The sequence below is a fragment of the Xyrauchen texanus genome, chromosome 20, assembly GCF_025860055.1.
Source record: "Xyrauchen texanus isolate HMW12.3.18 chromosome 20, RBS_HiC_50CHRs, whole genome shotgun sequence".
NCBI lineage: Eukaryota > Metazoa > Chordata > Actinopteri > Cypriniformes > Catostomidae > Xyrauchen > Xyrauchen texanus.
In genome coordinates this window covers 8,041,028-8,062,912 of record NC_068295.1, presented here as the reverse complement: position 1 = coordinate 8,062,912, position 21,885 = coordinate 8,041,028, and the positions used below count along the sequence as shown (strand labels likewise).

General features: G+C 37.8%; 1 protein-coding gene across 1 annotated transcript in view; it reads right to left on the bottom strand.

The window, feature by feature from the left end:
• Positions 1-21,885, bottom strand: part of pcdh15a (protocadherin-related 15a) — a 250,136-nt gene that overhangs the window by 64,247 nt on the left and 164,004 nt on the right. Inside the window, exons 21-22 of the mRNA XM_052150614.1 lie at positions 18,148-18,372; positions 14,432-14,548 (exon numbers count right to left, since the gene is read on the bottom strand). Coding sequence (XP_052006574.1) covers positions 14,432-14,548; positions 18,148-18,372 — 342 coding nt within the window. The remainder of the gene's footprint in view (positions 1-14,431; positions 14,549-18,147; positions 18,373-21,885) is intronic.

The following is a 21,885-nucleotide window of genomic DNA, read 5'->3' as shown; positions in this document are numbered from 1 at the left end:
CTGTGGTAAACATACAAAGTAATTTATACTGCAAGAGAAAGAGACAGAAACAACATCACATTTACATCTCTGACAGCCAAGAAATTGGTTTCTAGTTTCTTTTTTAAATCCATGTCTACATTTTTCTGTGTCTTATTTTTTGTGTCATAATTGTTTTTATTTATTTTTTGCTCCCCCATGTTTTCAAAGCCTTATTTAAAGAAGGGATGAATAATTTAACAGCTTGTGTGGCAGGCCATGGAAATAAACAACATTGGAGTTGGCTTGGTGGTAAAGACACAACCAAGAAGAGTAAAAAAGACAGATTTACATCACCTGACGACTGTAAGCTCTATCAAGACAATCTGATTAGGAGTGGTAAAGTGAAAAAAGAAAACTAATGACAAAGACACAATGTCGAGTGAGTGACAGATGGGGAACGTCATGGTTACTGTTGTAACCTTGAAATGTTGTGTCCCTCTTGCCACAACAATGTACTAGTTACTGAAATGGTCAGACCTTGTCTCGGCTCCTCAGCACAAAACCTGAATGGAGTGGCATTCCAGCTCATTTTATAACCCTTTGTCCGGGGGAGTGGCATGCAAATTCCACTCGCCAATTCTCATTGGCCTTTTCTCAAAGAATGGGAGGTGTTCGGGGCTCTCAAGAGTGACCCCTAGTGTCATTACATCGACAAAACATCTCGTTCCCTCCATCAGGGTATGGAGGTTACAACAGTAACCATGACGTTAAAATTATCACAATGTATAGTCAGGACATTAATAACGTGAAACATTACTATTACAATTTGAAAAGAGTTCTCATAATAAAATCCTCCATGTGCAGCAATGACAGCTTTGCAGATCCTTGGCATTCTAGCTGTCAGTTTGTCCAGATACTCAGGTGACATTTCACCCCACACTTCCTGTAGCACTTGCCATAGATGTGGCTGTCTTGTCGGGCACTTCTCACACACCTTACAGTCTAGCTGATCCCACAAAAGCTCAATGAGGTTAAGATCCATAACACTCTTTTCCAATGATCTGTTGTCCAATGTCTGTGTTTCTTTGCCCACTCTAACCTATTCTTTTTGTATTTCTGTTTCAAAAGTGGTTTTTTCTTTGCAATTCTTACATTAAGGCCTGCAGCTCTGGGTCTTCTCTTTACTGTTGTACACAAATCTGGTGTTGAGCGGGTAGAATTCAATGAAGCTGTCAGCTGAGGACAAGTGAGGTCTATTTCTCAAACTCTGAAGTTGTATCTGGGACTTCCACATCTCTTTCTGTCCTTGTTAGAGACAGTTGTCCTACGTCTTTGAAAACTGTAGTGTACACCTTTGTATGAAATCTTTTTATAGGCTTCATTCCTTAAAACAATGATTGACTGACAAGTTTCTAGAGAAAGCTGTTTTTTGTTTTGTTTTTTGCCATTTCTGACCTAATATTGAACTTAAGACAAGCCAGTCTATTGCACCGTAGCCACTAAAAAAAAAAAACACAAACACAATGTTAAGCTTAATTTAATGATCCAAATAGCTTTCAACTGTTTAATATAATGGCAAGTGATTTTCTAGTACCACATTTTCAATTTAGCATGATTACTCAAGGATAAGTGATGGCTGCTGGAAATAGTCCTGTCTAGATTTGATTAAAAATGACATTTTAATGTTGCTGTTTTTTTACATTAGTAATGTCCTGACTATACTTTGTGATCAGTTGAATGCCACTATGGTGAATTTAAGTACCAATTTCCTTCCGAAACAGCAAAATTTGTACATTATTACAAACTTTTGGCTGCCAGTGTATATAATAATAATTGTTTGTATATCAGCATTATAACAGCCACACTGCTCACATGATATTGTATTGACCCCTATTGAATGACCACTAATCGATGCAATTGATGACATATTCATTCAATATCATGAGGAAATTAGCCCTACTCTTTTTGAGTGAAGACATATGCAGTAAATCCATCCAATCTGCCAGAAAAGGAAATCCTCTGACTGGATAAAGCACAAAATTAGACAGTCCTCTTCTCAGCTAATACGGGATAAAATCAGTTAGCTGTTTAATATATGACATTCATGAGTAATTTTCAGCAGGTGTCACTGCCAACACTCAAATGTGAACCGGGCGCATTAATAAGACACATTACATTTCTGCCTGCTGATTGTATTGAAGCGCTGCCTGAATGATTAATGGCATCGGTTGTTCTGCTCTGTAGTGACACTTCAAGGATGGAAGTTCATTACTCATCTCTTTATATATTTTCAAATAAAAAAAAAAAAGTATAAAAAACAAGTCGCGATGGAGGTCACAAGGTTTAACCAGCACAAGGCAAAGGAGGAGCTTTCATTACCCAATGACCTTTGCAGTCATGCTTATAAATACTGTGTCATTATCTCTTTCACAGGCACTGCCTGGAACTGTAGCGGTTCTCGTACTATAATGACCTTTGCAGTCACGCTTATAAATACTGTGTCATTATCTCATTCACAGGCACTGCCTGGAACTGCAGCGATTCTTGTACTGTAATCATCTGTGTTTAAGCTAGATCCTAATGAGGATGGTCACTTCCTGTCCTTGTGCTGTACCACACTTTAGCTTTCAGGGCCTTTTCTCAGAAGGACATATTAAATGCGAGAATTATCCGAGTAGTTTAGTTTAGAGAGACAGGGATTGAGCCGCACCATGTCTCCATGGTGATTCACAACACAACTGGAATGAAGAATCTGGTATTTCATTGGGGCATACAGGGTCATCACAAACTTTTTCTTGAGCAGACATCAAAACAAAAACGCACTGGCACACAAACTCACACACACGCGCACCCACAAAATAGACTAAGAAAGCAGTCTGGAGAGAAACAGAAATCCATATCACTCATTATAATGAGTATAAGAGTCTTTTCTCTTATAATTTTCTATAAACCTTGGCTGGCTGCAAACACATGTAACCTTGCAAAACAAAAATAAAACACGAGTATACTCAGGGCTCAAAAATAAGGATTGGGCCAGACGATTCGATTTTTACATGCCTTGGAGACTTTTTTACTGGCCCCAATGCAAAAAATTAGCAACATGCAGTAGGGTAAAAAAATCTGAGACTTTTTAAAATGCTTCTACAGTATATTGCCCATTTCTTCCGTAAATTTTTTTTTATTTACAGGTTTAAATACAGAATCTCTGGTTTTGTCTGGTTTTGGACATTATGACCTCACTGTACTTCTGTCCTAAATTGGAATGCACTTAGTAGGTCCTTGTGGTGGCAGAGGACAAGTATCAGTTGCCTCCACTTCTGAGACCATCAAACCACGCATCTTATCACGTGGCTTGTCGTGCATGACACCGCGAAGACTCACAGCATGAGGAGACTCATGCTACTCTCTGCGATCGACACAACTTACCATGATTCCATTGAGAGCAAGAACCCCTAATTGCGCCCATGAGGAGGTTACCCCATGTGACTCTACCCTCCCTAGCAACCGGGCCAATTTGGTTGCTTAGGTCACATAACATAGGAATGGGGTCAAAAACGCATGTGACCACACCACATTTGAGGTGCAAACACGAATCCGTCTAGTATGTGTACCGGCAGCAGTGAAGCACCACCACTCACCTGTCAATCAACCGCTGTGCTAAAACAAGAGTTTAAACTTTGGAGATTGCGAGCGGCTTTAAAAGGAAATACTGTAACAGTCCAATCAGAACATTTAAAAAGAGGATACATACACAATCATGAGAGCTTCACGGATCTTCTTTAGTGTGTTTGATATCAACACAACTGAGAAGCACGAACACCTGAAGCTCCTTTAAAACAGGTAATCCGCTAAAATAATGGATAATTCTGCTTGACAGTTTGTGTATGCACTTAGACAAATTTATCTGGGAGAAACAGCACACCGTCTTTTTCAGGCTTTCTTTGTCTTTACTGACTTTGTCGCGCTTTAATATCATGTAATAACACTTTGACATAGTGATTGATGTATGTCGTCATGAAACATAGACCTTCCACTCCAAATTGAAACACAAATGAACACAGAAGACACATTTAAGCGACCAGGTGTGAACAACGATGTGTCTCAACTGAACCCATGTAATCGGATCACCTGAGATGCATATTAATACCAGATGTAAATGTGGTCATAGATCTTGTCTCTTTGGCATTGACAGTCATAAATTCTTACCAAATAAAAACACTTGCATACCCAAAAATCTTTCAGAAAAGCTCTAGCGTGAAGTCAAGCAGTGCTGTGTCTCTGTCAGAAGCAGACTACTGCAGGTTAACCTCTGTGTCAGAGACTTCAGCATGCACCTCTCTCTGACTTGCACCTGTCCCCTACAGTGATACAAGAAATAATGAGTGTATTTACATAAACGTTTTTGCTTAAGATCATGCTTAAGAGTATTCTTAATTAGCCGACAACTTGCAAGGTCATGTAAATGCCTTAAACAGTGTTATTTTGTCAGGGGTGATGTCAACGGTTTCAAATATCAGTCGGCACACCACTATTTTTGCACTTTTACCCTGATTTCACTCTGCATGTAAAGAACATGCGGCATTCTTAACAGCTTATCCTATGTGCGCAAGTGTTGTGTGCATGCTTGTTTATGTTTTGACATCAAAAGCAGAGAACTATAATTGATTTCAAGTCAAATAAATGTGATTTTCATGCATTGTCAGTGTAAGGGAAGTCACAAAGAATTAGGGAAGGAGGACACTGGGACAGGATGTTTCAGGTCTCAGGTGAGCTTTTAATCACAAACTTCGGGGTAACACAGTCACAACTGGCACAGTAACTTCTTCAGCTTCACAAACTCTTTAGCAGCACAGGCTCCTAGTCACAGCCTCTTTATCAACTCAAAGTCTTTATCACAACTCTTTAATGTCACAACTAGGTAGCTTTACCGTGAGACTCTTGTGCCAGAGTCTCTCTCCCTCTCTGCTGGTGGCGTGGCCACTTATATGCCACACTCCCCATGCTCAGTGTAATTACAGACAGGTTTTAGACATCATCTAGCTCAGGTGTAAGCACCCTTAACACTTTCTCTCTCTCCAGACGGATGCTCAACCACGCCCCCGCTGCCACAGTCAGATTTTTGAATAAGCTGATTTTTGGTAGGACTTCCCGGCAAATTGTTTTAAAAATAAGTAAATAATAAGTTTGTCATAAACTAAAATCCTGGAGTTATAGTGCCAAGGTGTCTGACTTAAGTGGATCTCATTATACATCTGCCCAAATTCAACCGCCACAGGAAAAAAGGAGGACTTTTGAGATTACACACAAATAAAGTTTTTCACGGTAGTATAATTACCCCACATACTGCTATAGTCTGGCTGTAATCATTTAAATTTACTATTATGACCATTAATCCTGTATTATTCATGTCTAATAACTAACAATTTAACCCTTTATAGCAAGTATGTAATGTCTCCTATGAATGAGCTTGGTTTTTCATTTGCAGGCCATTGAAGTTAGATTAATTCCTGATAATTTAAATCAAATTCATGTTATAAGTTTATGACTACAATATTTCTTTTAAGAGCAGTGAACAGATCAACATGAGACCAAATACAAATATGCTAATTTATGTGATGGGAGGAAAAAGCGGGCCACACTCCAGCTCAAAGACGATTTCTGAAAGGCTAAAACTCTTTTGGGGTTTGGTCAGACAGAAAGGGTTAAAATACCATGTCATACGGACTAAGTTGAATTCTCGTGAGTTTGTGGAAGTTTAGAGCTTTTCTTCTCCAATCCATCTACGAGACTCCATCCGGACCATCCCATCCTCCAATCCTCTGTCTTTATATAGCTTCTTCCGAAACTCACACACATCTTCAAACAGATTTCTAGGCCATCGACTCAAAGACCCAAAGAACTTCCTTCCCAATGAACCAAGAAAATGCATGTAAAGACTATTGCTAAACTGGTGCATATCTCAACACCTCATTTTAAATCAATAAGTGGGTTAAATTAATTAATTGATGGTTTGTTCAGGTATTTTAAGTTCCTTAAAATAGCTATCAGCATTTTGGTGTGCATGCATTCAGTGATGCCAAATGCCATTGGTTCTCGTGTCTCGTTACTGATCACAAAAGGCCAAGTTTTAATATGTGGCAATGTGATTGAGACTTGAGAGTAGTGCCATTGGAGCTATAAACGACAGTACATTCAGAACTTCATATAGTCTTTAAAATTATACGCCATTGCGGGCCCAGAGTTTTAGACAGCCAATAAAGTCTGTTAACAAGCTCCTCCTGTCTCAAGTCCAGATACAGCATATAGAGAAATGTAAAAAACCACAAACTGTTGTTTTGTTTTAACTGTCTGCAGATGATAAACATTTACAGGCAGTCTGTGCATATCCAGACCCTAGTGTGCACTGCCACTCTGAATAAACCAAACCTCAGGCAGCGAATAACCTTGTTTATGTAATTTATAAGGCAATAAGAGATGTGTGTCTTTGCTGTATTGTAATGGCCTTGTAATTCCCTCCAGCTGTAACTGTTTCAGGAGCATGCTGGGCTGCATTCGGAAATCCTATATATATTTCCACTCTCTGATAAAATGCAAAAATATTTTCCAAATTCACCACAGTGTCAAAATGTAATTGTTGAAGTCTGTAATTTCATTTCGGAGTTGTCTAGTGAGCGAGAAAGAGAGGCCGGTCTTCAGATGGCAAACGTTAAAGCGCTCTTTCAGATTAATCAAATAAAGACGTGGCGAGGAATTGACAGAGGAGAACAAACTCATTCACCACACCAGCAGATTAACATGCTAATGAAGAAATGTGGAAACAGTGTGGAACAGGTATGAAGTAGACACCAGGTGCAGAACTAAACCTCATATACACTTTAAAGAGACTTAGAGTAAAATTAAATAACTGACACCCAAACCCAAGTTTAAAGAGTTCAGTGATAGATTAAACCACTTAAATAAATGCATAATTTATTTAAACTCTAATCGCAAATCTAATAGCAACCCCCTTGAACCCCCATCATATACAGTAAACCAACTCCCCCATCATGAGTTCTCTAATGCGCACTGTAAAAAAAAATTTCACTTTACACTTCACAGCAGATACAATGGAGGACAGGTTATCAAACATATAATGGGATTTTTTTAGATGTTTATAATGACTGATTATGATAGATAAGATGTGATTGCGAACGCGATTGCTAGCCATGCGTGGCATCATATTTACATTTCAATGCAGCATGGGATTCTGATTTCATAAAGCATAGAATGTTCTAAAAAGCCCAAGCCCTTCCACTTGTTGAACTGGAAGTGGTTAGAATGAGTGTAGACAGAATGAGAGAAGGATCCAGTGGACAAACTAGTTTATAGGCAAAAAAATGTATTTGCCGTCAGAAAACATGGCCGCATCGCTGCATGAAAACAGTTAGCACAGATGGTAATGGATTTAAACTTTTGAATGTTTGTAATATAAAAAATTAAGCTATTGTGATTTTGAGAAGGTGGTTCATAATGACAACCACTTCAGTCCCTCTTTAATGGTAAATAACAGCACGAATGCAGATCACACCGGTTTGATCGTACACCTCTGAGCCAAATTAGTTAAATCTTAACCCAAACCTCCAGCATATAATTCTAACACAAATACCCATTCCTTCTATTAACCTTAGCCCACCTCCAACCCTAACCCTACCTCTTCAACTAAACTCTTACCTCAAATCCCAAACCAACCTCTGATCTAATAGAGGGCAACCTCACATATTGCCAATTCTGGTAACACTGTGTTTAATCTGTTAATTGGGACCAATGCTTCAGAAATCACATACTAACTAATTCGAACTAAAATATATATATTATATATACGTTTTTTATTATTATGCTTTGCAAAATTGAAAATGCTAAATTGTACAAATAATATGTTAATTCAAACAGGTTTCCCAAACACTAAACCTGTCCGCCATTTTCATCAAAATGGCCTAGTTACAGATGCAGCCTTTGAAAACTTGTATTTTTTCATGCACCATCATGCAATCCATCATGTGAAATCACTTGATATAAAGTGCATCCGGAAAGTATTCACAGCACTTCACTTTTTCCACATTTTATGTTACAGCCTTATTCCAAAATGGATTAAATTCATTATTTTCCTCAATTCTACAAGCAATACCCCCATAATGACAATGTGAAAGAAGTTTGTTTGAAATCTTTGCAAATTTATTAAAAATAAAAAACAAACAAACAAAAAATCACATATACATAAGTATTCACAGCCTTTGCTCAATACTTTGTTGAAGCACCTTTGGCACCAATTACAGCCTCAAGTCTTTTAGAGTATGATGCTACAAGCTTGGCACCCCCATTTTTGGGCAGTTTCTCTCATTATTCTTTGCAGGACCTCTCAAGCTCCATCAGGTTGGACGGGGAGCGTTGGTGCACAGCCATTTTCAGATCTCTCCAGAGATGTTCAATCAGGTTCAAGTCTGAGCTCTGGCTGGGCCACTCAAGGACATTCACAGAGCTGTCCCGTAGCCACTCCTTTGTTATCTTGGCTGTGTGCTTAGGGTCGTTGTCCTATTGGAAGATGAACCTTCACACAGTCTGAGGTTCAGAGCGCTCTGAAGCAAGTTTTCATCTTGGATGTCTCTGTACATTGCTGCATTCATCTTATCCTCGATCCTGATTAGTCTCCCAGTTCCTGCTGCTGAAAAACATCCCCACAGCATGATGCTGCCACCACCATGCTAAACTGTAGGGATGGTATTGGCCAGGTGATGAGCGGTGCCTGGTTTCCTCCAGACACTCTACCATACAGGCTTGATTGGTGGAGTGCTGCAGAGATGGTTGTTCTTCTGGAAGGTTCTCCTCTCTCCACAGAGAAACGCTGGAGCTCTGTCAGAATGACCATCGGGTTCTTGGTCACCTCCCTAACTAAGGCCCTTCTCCCCCGATCGCTCAGTTTGGCTGGGCGGCAAGCTCTAGGAAGAGTCCTGGTGGTTCCAAACTTCTTCCATTTATGGATGATGGAGGCCACTGTGCTCATTGGGAACTTCAATGCTGCAGACATTTTTCTGTACCCTTCCCCAGAACTGTGCCTCAATACAATTCTGTCTAGGAGGTCTGCAGACAATTTCTTGGACTTCTTGGCTTGGTTTGTGCTCTGACATGCACTGTGGGACCTTATATAGACAGGTGTGTGCCCTTCCAAATCATGTTCAATCAACTGAATTTACCACAGGTGGACTCAATCAAGTTGTAGAAACATCTCAAGGATGATCAGTGGAAACAGGATGCACCTGAGCTCAATTTTGAGTGTCATGTTGAATCAATTTTGGAATAAGGTTGTAATATAACAAAATGCGGAAAAATTGAAGCGCTGTGAATACTTTCCAGATGTACTTTACCACAGGGGCTTCTTAGAATTAAAATACATGTGTTGTACTTCTCACAATATCCACCAGGTGGCGCATGAAAGACTTGAGGAAGAGCTCACGCCCTTCTGTCAGTGACAGTTCACCTGCTGTGTCTTTTGTGGGTGCTTCATACAGTATCGCATGCACATTTTAATTTATTACCTTGTAAAAAAGGTATTAGAAAATATTACTTATAAAGGCTACATTTCGCTCTGATAAAAAAATAAAAAAAATAAATAAATAAAATGCTGGACAGCAAGGTGACTGAAAGTGAGATTGACTCCAATATGTGTGTTTCCAAAGTGTGGGCTGCTATTTGTGTTTCTTGCAGGGAGGCCACTAGTTCCTCGACAAAATTAATTAGATTATTTTAAATGATTATACATTTCAAAGTGTAAAGCAAATTCATTGCTGTTTTTAAATCATGTTTAATTTGGATATGCAATGTTAATTTCACTGCAAATAGAATATGTGAATGCTTGTCTTATTTCATAAATAAAAATCTTTAGTGTAATGTGAAAAATATTCATGGATAGTTGATTATAAAACACAGACTCTTCCCCGATTTCTTAGAGAGTTGTTTGATTATTAAATTTGAGAATCTCTGGATTTTTATTTGCCTAAGTCAGTGGTTCTCAACCTTTTTTTGATGAACGTCCCAATACTGAAGTTCAAGATGGCGCAGCAGATGGTTGCTTTGGTGTGGAACTCTCTAGCGATTTTGTTACTTTTGTTTGTTTGTCATATTTTTTGTCACTCTTTCCTGACCCATTTCACCAGGGATGAACTGCTGAATATTTGGCAGAGCATACCTGATAATTGTTTGCCTGTGTTTTATTATTCAGACGTTTTATTAGAGATCTTAGTCAGAGGTGCTGTGGTGCTCTATAAGCGATCCAAAAGATGTACGTGAGGGAAGCAAGCCGGCCACTTTTTGAAGCTTAATCAACGCGGCTTTAGGACTCCGCTGCCGAGTATTCATCTGGCGAATGTCCGTTCCCTCATCAACAAAACGGATGAACTGCTTCTGCTCACTCAAACAAATAAGGACTTTTCTAACTCTGCTGCTCTGTGTTTCATTGAAACCTGGCTGAATGAACCTATCCTGGACAACGCGTTTCATCTGTTGGGCTTCCAGCTGTTCAGAGCGGATCGCGTTGCGGAATCATCAGGGAAAACGAGAGGTGATGGAACATGCTTTTACGTCAATGAATGTTGGTGTACAGATGTAACAGCATTGAAGAATTTGTGCTGTCCTAATTTAGAAATGCTCTTCATCAGCTTTAAACCTTTCTACTCAACATGGGAGTTTTCCTCATTCATTCTGGTGAGTGTTTATATCCCGCCACAAGCATGCGTGAACGCAGCACTGCAACAACACCCGGACTAACTTATTATTATTATTCCCCGAACTAACTTATTATTATTATTCTGGGAGATTTTAATAAAGCTAACCTTACCCATGAACTGTCAAAATAAAAACAATACATCACATGCCCCACCAGAGACAAAAATATACTGGACCACTGCTACACTACTGTAAAGGATGCATATCGCTCTGTCCCACGTGCACCTTTAGGACTCTCTGATCACTGTCTGGTTCATCTTCTCCTAACCTACAAGCAGAAATTAAAATCAGCTAAGCCAGTAGTAAGGACTGTAAAAAGGGAACTAATGAATCAGAGTTGGAACTACAAGCCTGCTTTGACTGCACTGATTGGAGTATTTTTGAAGCTGCAGCCACAGACCTGGACAAGTTCACAGATACTGTGACATCATATATCAGTTTCTGTGAGGATATTCGCATCCCTACTAGGACATTTTTATAATTCAAGAACGATAAACCATGGTTTACAGGAAAACTCAGGCAGCTTTTTAATTCCAAAGAGGATGATTACAGAAGAGGGGATAAAATAATGTACAACCAGGCCAGGAACACACTTATTAAGGAAATCAGATTGGCTAAAAGAAGCTACTGTGAAAAGCTAAAAAAAAAAATTTCCGCCAATGTTCCTGTATCTGTGTGGAAAGGCCTGAAAAGCATCACAAAGAGCAAGACACCTCCCCTTCGCTCTGTTGAGAGTCAACTAATGGCTGATGAACTGAATGTGCTATACTGCAGGTTTGAAAAGCCCAGTCTCACACCCCTCTCAACTACCTTGAAATGAACATACTCAAAACAGTGGAGATGATAGTGGACCTCAGGAGAACCCCCCAGGAGAATATTTAATTCAATAACTGTACATACCCCAGCCTTGCGCATACATTACCACTTGCACGTGTACATACGCCATTCTGTTATATGTCCTATTATTTGCATGTCTATTTATACTCCAACCTTGATGTATATTCTTTGTCTCACAGTAATGGTCTGTGTGCACTTGTTTCTCCTATCACCAAAAAAATACAAAATCTTTGTGTACGTGAGAACACTTGGGAATAAAGCTCATTCTGGTTCTGATCTGATTCTGATAATTATATTCCCTTACTCCCCTACTGTAGCCTATGACAAATTCAATAGAGCTGAAGTAGTGATATGATAATATTTATTATCAATTTATTTCTTTCTAAAGTATAGTTAGTGTTACTATAGTAAATTCAAGGGTGGTGATGTAGAATTCTGTGCCGAATTCAAATGGTTTCCACATCTCGCACCTTGCTTCTCACTGATTATCGAAAAGCTGCGAGTTTAAGAGCTCAAGTTTTAAGAGCTTTGCACTCAAGCTGCTCTGTTCATTGAGCCGTATCCTTCTACAGAGCCATACAGGTGCATTAGCTGAGGCTGTGTCTCCACCTGTGTATTTGACGCTGCTAAACCAGATACTTCAGGTGCTTCACTAGACTTCAAGATCAGATGAACCATAGTACAAATGCGAACCAACCCGTATAATTGAGAACCAACTGATATACTCCAAGTCTAGATAAATGTTTTAATGCAAAGAGGAACTTGATGATAGATTTGATTATTATGAATAATAAACAACCTCCATTTGTAACCTAACACCCCCTCTCCACTCATTTGCTCTCAGCGCATCCTGGCATCCTTTGAACATCCCCTGGGGGGTGGTACCGCCCCCGTTGAGAACACCTGGCCTAAATCATTCCCAATTATTTTTATGGGAGTAGCATATAGTTAATTACCTAATTAAATATGTTAAGCACACAGATTTGAATCCTATTATTTTGATTTTCAAATATTTTAGCTTGGAATTATATATTTTAAAGTGATTCATTTCAAACCATGTTGATTTGTTTTACAGCTCATAAATAGGTAGATTGTGTGGCTGGTCAAGGGTGATGGGCATGATGTGTGAATTGATCTGTACTTATCTGTTGTATCTTATTTTTTATTCTTATTTCACTGTATACATATACAGATATATGTTGTATATGTATATTTCTTGTATTCTCTTTGCACTGGAAGCTTCTATGACCATGACAAATTAATTGTGTGTGTAAGCACACTTGGCAATAAAGCTCATTCTGATTCTTCTGAATTGATACAGAATTTAGATTTTAGCTCTGGGAAAACACTGGCTCGTAACTGCTGGTCTTTCGGCCAAGTGCGGTGTCCTTTCCATTTTTGATTAAATTATAAAAAAAATTACAACAAATATTAAATAGTGCAGTTCTTGGATCAAATCATGGTTGCATTGAAAACAAGTTATTCTAAATTTTTAGCATTTATTTTTACATTTTTTACCTGTTTTAATAATTAATTACATCCATTCAATCAAACATGCGTTACTGCGGAGAACTAACGTGTGTGGAGGCTCACGCTTGGCAAAGTAAGCCTGTGTAAAAATATTTGGGAAATTTCGAATATTATAATTTTTTCCACACAGGCATTGATTTTTACATATTTTTGCTTGGAATTAAATATTATTAAGTGATTCATTTTAAATCTGGTTGATTAGCTTTATGAATTAACAAAAGGACACATACGCTGGCTTGTAACGTCTGGTCTAGGATCAGCTTCCCTACATCAAATTCAAAAGGCTGACTCTAGATTAGTGGCTGTGGACGAATTCATCTTTTATCACTTGAGTGATTTCGGTCGATTGCTGCGTCTGTGCGACCATGGATGCGGAGAATGTCTTTAATAATATTTGTTGTAAAATAATTTAATAAATGTTGCAATTCTTGGATGAAAGCATGGGCTATAGATTATGGTAGCATTGAAAACGATTTCATCACATGTATGTAGAGTTTCTTTTTTAATGATATCCATTCACATTCAAATCAATAATAATCCAATCAAACTCTGAACGAGCCAGAACCGAGATGACATGTGGCTTTTTTTTATTTTTTATCGCAGAGTGTCTCTCTCTGTCTTGCGTCAAACCCCGCCTCCTTGTTTACCCATTACAGTTTATTAGTCACACGTGCCTTGTCTTGTTAACCTGTGTATTTCTCTCCCTATTTTAGTCTCTTCGTGTGCTGTCCAGTGCCAGTTTGTCTTGTTTGTTCAATCGGTGTTGGTCTTGTGTTCTAGTCAGTCTAGTTCAAGTCCTATCAGAATGTGCATACCAAATAAAATAGCTTTTAGTAACTGAATCATTAGTTGTTTATTGACATGTGCACAGTATAAACACACAATAGAAATGGCTTCTCCATGTTTGTGAGAGAGATTCAAAGATCCCCGGCCAAGCACAAGTTGTGTATCGGCTTCGGGACAAGAAAGGACTGGTGAAAAATGAGTATAGCCTAACAAAATAGTATGAAACGTGCCACAATTTCATACATTTATACACATCGTCGGTGATATGAAGTCAACAATAGCTTATTGCCATTGCTGATCAATATCGAAATGTTTTTGGTGGTCCAATGTGAGAAATTGACTAAACCATTAGCAATCGGTGTTCAAAGAATAAAACATGACTGCCCTCTACTAATTACGTCTATCCACACCGCATAATATCACAGGATCTGTTTCCCTTTGAGCACATCCTCAAAGGCAGCATCTGCCCCTTTGCTATGATTGGCTGGCCTTCCTGTCAGGCTTTTAATTTGAGAATAAGTCAGAGATCACTGAAGAATGGTTCATGGCTTTGTGTACTTACGGGAGGATCCTGATCTTCTGCAAAAACAGTTGTGATGACTGTCCCCTTCTCTGCATTTGGAGCCACCATCCCTTTATAAAGTGCCTGACTGAAGACCGGAGAGAAATCATTCATGTCCTATACAAACAGACAAAGAAAATATGGATAAAATATGTATTATCAACATTTATTATAACGGGATTGATGTAAGCAGTACACATTGGCAATGTGAATCTGTTCTGTATGCTGTCTTCCCCTATTCCAATGACAATCAGCTTATCTTTTCTCAAAATGTACTTGTTTTGCATCTGAAACAACATTCAGGTTGTTTTGGTTGACGCCACCAAGCCCTTTAACATTTTAGGTCCCTCCCCTCCAACCACTTTTTTATGATTCAATCAATTCCCAATGGATAAAATGAAGTCCCACTCTTCATTTTTTACCCCTCTCAGAAATGTCATATTGTGGAAGTTAAATCATCTACACTAGTAAGTGTCTTTATATAGTCCAAGACCCCTGTATCAGCCATTAAATAACTTAGCATTATTATGCTGCCCTCAAAGATAGCTTCTCATTGAGTTTTGGAACATAGCCTCTGAGAGACATGACATTTCAGCACTGCATCTTGGAGAGAAGCTGTTAAATTCAACATCTCTTCATTTAGATTTGCCCACCAGAAAAACACATAAATATTTTCTGACCCTTCACCTCTCAGCATGAGTTCAAGTGGCTGAAAATATAGCAGAAGAACTATGGATTTATTTGAAGTGGGCTGCTCTTCTCAGGGGGTTGAGGGGATGAGAGCTGCAGGCTCACAAAACATCAAAACAACTATGAAACTGCTCACAGAGGTAAAATGAAACATTCTGAAAGTTCACCACAATCTGTAGGTCCTGTAGCTCAATTAATAGATCATGACACTAGAAACAACAAGGTCATGTGCAGTCTGATTCTCTACTTTTATGAGCTGACTCTTTTTAATGAAGACCCACTCATGTCCAACACTAAGAACACATTAAACCGATCATATGTAAATCAAATATATGTATTTTCTTCCCCAAATAGCCAAAATGCAGTAACTATGTCAACAGTGAAACAGATTTTTGATTGTCCAGGCAAACGTGAATAGTCTCACTGTGTTTTCTCTGAATTCTTACTCAAAAGTACAGAGAAAAATTGCAATTGGAACCTCATTCCCATCCCTATGTAGGTAATAAAAATATTCTTCTACAAGATCTTCAGAATCTCCCACAAGCCCACATATGATGACTCAACCCAAACATTAATGATATTCCCTTCACCCAAGCTAGAGATTCACTGCAATCTTTACACCTTCCCTGTCGCAGTAAATCTAACAAGGTGCAAACTTTGCTAAGTCTAAGGTAAACATCTCTGATATCTGGAATCTGTTTCTGCAAAGCAACTCAACATTCAAGAGACATCTGAAGAGAGCAGCAGCAAAACTAGGATTCAAGTCTTTGTTTTTCAGCCCACAACAAACACTTGAGAAAATCTGAGTTTAATTGTGTCTCATAAAGAACGAGTCAACATGATAGTCATGGTTATTATTAACCTAATGCCTACGTACTGTCGATTACAACAGACAATAACATCGACTCGTTCCTCAGATAAACAAATGGAAAGCACATTTACAGTTACAGTACAACTTGCAGAAACAAATCAGGCAAGAAACACTCACATGAATTGCTTTGTAAATAATTATGTGTTATTTGATCTGTGAAGCTGTCTAAATGGTCATTTAAAAGTGGGAGAACATTTGTAGTTGGAACAACTTCTGGTTGAGGAAATATCACAAAATCAGTCCAGGTCATATTTTAACCCAAAATCCAATGACAGAGATAAGAAATTAGACTTTTGCTTTAGCTAACTGTTAAGTATATTTGCATTGTGACTAGTGATAGGGTATCGGTATACCACTTTTTCTCTTCCGATCAGATTCCGATACTGGAAATCCAATACCAGTGTTGTTTTTTGCATAATCCGTTTAGAATATCTTTACATTATTGTGTGGAACTAATTGGGAGTACTCTTTAATATGTAAAGAAATACAAACCTGTAACTACACATTATTTCAATGTAAATGTATGGCTTATTAAGAAACACTTTATTATTAACTAGCATACTGGATAATGTAGCAGCAAAATGAACAGTAATTCCAGTCTTCAAGTCTTCAATAGAAAAGAAACCAGTGTTTAATTGTTGCCTTTTTCTTCTTCTTTGTTTTCCCCAAAACATTTTCAACTTACATCTGGACTTTTTGTTCAATTTAGTTGAAAGACATCCATCCACTTTTCATTCACACAGTTATTCACATAGTAATGGAAATAGGAAAAATGGGCTAAAGTACACATTAGTGTACATTGTGTTTAGCAGCATGGCATTTCACGATAAATCACTCAAATTTTTAAAATGGCTTATCGGATGAAACAAGAAATTTTAACCTTTTGACTCAAACAGGTTTCAATGTAAAAACATAATTAGGTTTCTTAACATATGTTATTTTGTTGGCATTTCTCCCAAAGCAAACTCTTCTATGATCGGCACCATGTTGTTTTGTTAGATGACTCCATACATCAAAAGTTTAACTTTTACTGAAATCCCAGAGCCTCCTGAACTGAGATCAGTCGGCCATTCACATGACTATTTTACAGTCTCGAACATGACTCATCAAATCAGAGTTGAGAGTCAGAACTTTCCGTTATTAAACATTTAGATTATAATATTGAAGGTTAATGTCTAAAAGCAGAAAAAAAATTGTGTGACCATCATTAGCCAAACTATATTTTAAAAAGAGTTAAATTGGAAGTTTTCAAATTAAATTTTTTTTTTTTTTTTAAAAAGGCACTTTTCATCACAGCCAAATGCTTCAGCCGCTGAAAACTGTAGGAGTCTAATCCTTGTGTACTGATCCCGCAGCTAATCTTCAGAGGCGCTGGAGAGCGCTCCTGTTAAAATCCTCACATAATTGCAGTCACAAAGCTAATGAGTCATTCAGGCCTGGAAAAAGCTGTGCCAGGCTAGCATCAGAACCTGCACCAAGCTTTGTCTGTCACCCCTGTCAGCGTCAACCAGAAATAACACAACAGGAATGTAGGCAAACTCAGGCAAAGATCCAGTACACAATACCCACAATCCTGCCAACATAGCGTATTTCCTTTCATGACTAATTAAATTCAGAGATCAAATCTTTTGTAGGCATTACTGGAACACAGTCAACACAGCTTCTACAAAACGAAGTGTTAGTAAATCGACACTATGGACGAGCTTTGGAAGTTTTAATCCAATCAACATCTCTTTCTGATGGCACTAGACCTGATGAAAATGTGCTTCTATCCTCCCAAGTTCATACTTTGTATGACTGGAACCTGCTGAACTCAGGAAAAAGAAAACCTAGTGGTGCTATTACAAGTGCTGTGATAAAAGAGAAGGTGCAATTCACCAAGAATAAATTGAATCTGTTGAAAGAGCAGGCACTTTCTACTCTGTTAAGTGCAGTTTTAGCATCCAGATAGAACATAAACAACTCATTTAAGGTAAATGTAGTTTATCAGCTGCTTTGCACAGGCAGTAATAGCGCAACATTTATTGAGTTCTTTGAATAAAGCGTAATATATAATGAGTCTAATTTACATAGGATGTAGGCATGTTTGCGCAAAATGGCGTAACTTTGTAGTGAATTTGCCTAAGAGCGTTTCAAAGCTGGGCTTGAATCTTACCGTGATCCTAACGATAACTGTTGCTGTGCCAGGTGGTACAACTCCACCATGATCTAATGCCTCGACTTCAAAGGTGTAGGTGCTGTTCTCTGCTGCCAAGTCCTCAAAGTCCAAAGCTTGTAGCACCGATACGGTGCCGTTCAGCCAGTTCATGGCAAAGAGCTGCCGAGCAGCTTCTGTTTTTATTCTGTAGGTCACATTAGAGACTAGATCGGCATCCACCGCCTAAAAGACGAAAGATAGGGAAAAAAGAAATAATGATCTCACACTTTACATGGTTCTGTAGGAATCAAGAAACCTAAAAGTTACTTTAAGATCTATCATAGATTTTTCAGACCCAATTTACACCTGGTATAAACATCGGTCTTGGGTGATCTGAGCACAAGTGGACAGGTGTAAATAGGGTCAAATGTGCCTTGGAGATGTTTTATGATCCAATATGATGTTCCTTTGTAGTGTGAAAGTACTGCAAAGTATTCCATCCTGAATTGTTGTGGAAAAAAATCAAAGGACCTCCAACTCACCTAACAAGCAATTATTACACCAAGACATCGTCATCTAGTTATGACTTTAAAAGAAAACAAACTTCCAACTGATAAAAAAAGAAAAGAAGTCCTACAGTGTATTTGTAAAAGTCTTCAAATCTACAGTATCAAATATTTTGGACCGTTATACATTACCATAGAAAACAATAATTTATCTTTATAAAATGTCATGCAAATGCTTTAGTCCAACTGAATTGTACAAGTACCATTTTTTGCAAAGACAGACTAACAGATCTAGATAACGAGATTGTAGCTGCGCTTCTTCTCATATGTATCTTGGTTAATTGGACCACAACTGGCCTCTGCATTGTGCTCATTTTCCGAAAGACAGAGGTGACACTTTACCTGTATTATAGGTACAACCTCAGCCGACATCCTTCCTCAAAATATTATATTTGCACAGAGACATGTGTACTTGGACAGACAGATGAAGACTGTAGATCAACTATGGAAAAAACCACTGTAGCTCAATTCTGACTGTCCATGTAAACCTACATTCTAAAACTCCAATGAAACTCATATTATTGCAAGGAGAAAATGGAAATCGGTCTCGATTGACCACTTGTGCTCAGATCAAGTAAGACAGTGATTCCCAACCGATTGATTGTATGCGTACCCAAGTTGGTACTTAAGCAGGTTCCAGGGGGTAGCGAAAATATTTCGATTTTGCTTTGTTGAATTCAACAAAATCACATGTATTGCTTACAATTGATAAAAATACAGATTTTCTAATAAAATACTGATAAAAATACTGATACTAATTTGAACAATCCCGATATGGATCTTTTACTCTATGTGAAGTTTGGCATTAAGATCTTTTCATTGCATGTTGAAATTAGTTTTTTGTTTTCCATGAAATGCATGTATAAATATAATACAAACACAATCCATTTGTCATTGAATAACATCTCTTAGTACCCATTCTGTTCTTCACAGTTTGTTGATTGAAAACAACAAAAAAGAAACATGAATTATAATCAAACATAGAAGAAATGCACTAAAGAAATAGGGTGTATTCTCTCTCGTTAATGTCCTCACCTGCTGAACTGTTGCCGGTAGTCTTAAAGAGACTTTTTTCAGTTTTTAGTTCTTGTTCTACATATACTTGTAAATAGTACAAATTATGCATGTGAACGATAAACATGTCATAAAATTATATGTATGCAATATAATTTATGTAATTCCAAGACATCATATTTATTGATGTGTCACCAAGGAAATGTTTTGCATAATATATGTAACATTTTTGCAAATTAGTAATAAAATTAGTTATCGGCAATACAATTCTTTTTTATTAGGAATGAAAACAATGTGTTTTGAAAAACGTAACCTTACTTTTTTTGACACTTTCTGCTTTTTTTGTGTTGGAATGTTTGTTGTGCAAGAATAATCTAAACTACTGGCCAGACTGAGTTAGCAGAATAATAAAAAAAATCATGGAATTTGTACATTTGTAAAAAGCTGAAATGCATCCAAAATTATGAAATGTTTCATAATGAACCAATTTAGAAGGTGCCCTGTATAATTTACAGAATTAGCTAGGAGTCAGTTTCTTTCCTATGTAAGCAAATTGGACATTATAACTAAAAAATATCCTAAAAATAATTTATTTTTATCATTAATATTAATCCATATTAATGGCAATGTTAAATGATATAGTTTTGGATACAAATCTTAGTTTTGTGTTGATAAAAGCATACATTGGCCTTACCAATGGTGATATGGGGATACATAAGGCAAAATGGTTGTGAAACACTGGCCTAAAATAAATGTTTAAAGAATCCTCATTTAGTTAAAGAACATAAGTCGATGCAACAATCCTGCAAGAACAGCTGAAACCATTCTATCTGGCACAAACAAACATTTTACACATATTTCAATGCAGATTTACACATACATGCAAAACACACATGGCAGGGCTCAACAATAATGATTTTTTTTTTATTATTCTGCTAACCCAGTCTGGCCAGTAGTTTAGATTATTCTTGCACATCAAACATTCCACCACAAAAATATATATATATATTTTTCAGAAAGTGTCAAAAAAGTAAGGTTACATTTTTTCAAAACACATTGTTTTCATTCCTAATAAAAAAGAATTGTACTGCCGATGACAAATTTTATTACTAATTTGCAAAAATGTTACATATATTATGCAAAACATTTCCTTGCAAAACAACATTAACATCTAAAATCAAATAATGTAAGATAACTGGAACAATGGACAGTTCCATCAACTGACCCCGGGCAATCCTTATTGTTAAGCCCTGCATATAGTCATGCACAGACTACAGTAATACACGTGTTCCACATGTGTGTATGCTCCTGATGCTGATTAACAGTGAAAGCATTAGACAGTAGAGGAGAGACACTGTGAGCAGCTCTGCCTCTGTGGGTGTGGAACCTTTCATTTGCCTTTCTTTGATGTTGGGGGCACATAGATTTAAAATCTACACCGATCTCAAAGATTTGAGAAATATATAAATAAAGCTTTAAAACCCCCAGAGAGAAGCAGCACAAGGAGTCTGATCAGTTCATCAGCTCCAGACCAGATGCTGTCACCGGGGCCCACAGCGCTTTGACACCAGCCAGTGCTGCAGGGACCCGGATGTGTCAGACATACTGAGATAAAAATAAGGCTACAAGATCATGCTCTTCAAACAGTGTTACTCATTTTCCCATCAACCACACACACACACACACACACACACACACACACACACACACACACACACACACACACACTTGTTGTGTTGCCATGTTTTATGGGGACTTTCCATAGACATAATGGTTTTTATACTGTACAAACTTTATATACTATCCCCTAAACCTAACCCTACCCCTAAACCTAACCCTCACAGAAAACTTTCTGCATTTTTACATTTTCAAAAAACATAATTTAGTATGATTTATAAGCTGTTTTCCTCATGGGGACCAACAAAATGTCCCCACAAGGTCAAACATTTCGGGTTTTACTATCCTTATGGGACATTTGGTCCCCACAAAGTGATAAATACACACTCACACACACACACACACACACACACACACACACACACACACACACTTGTTGTGTTTCCATGTTTTATGGGAACTTTCCATAGACACAATGGTTTTTATACTGTACAAACTTTATATTCTATCCCCTAAACCTAACCCTACCCCTAAACCTAACCCTCACAGAAAAAGTTCT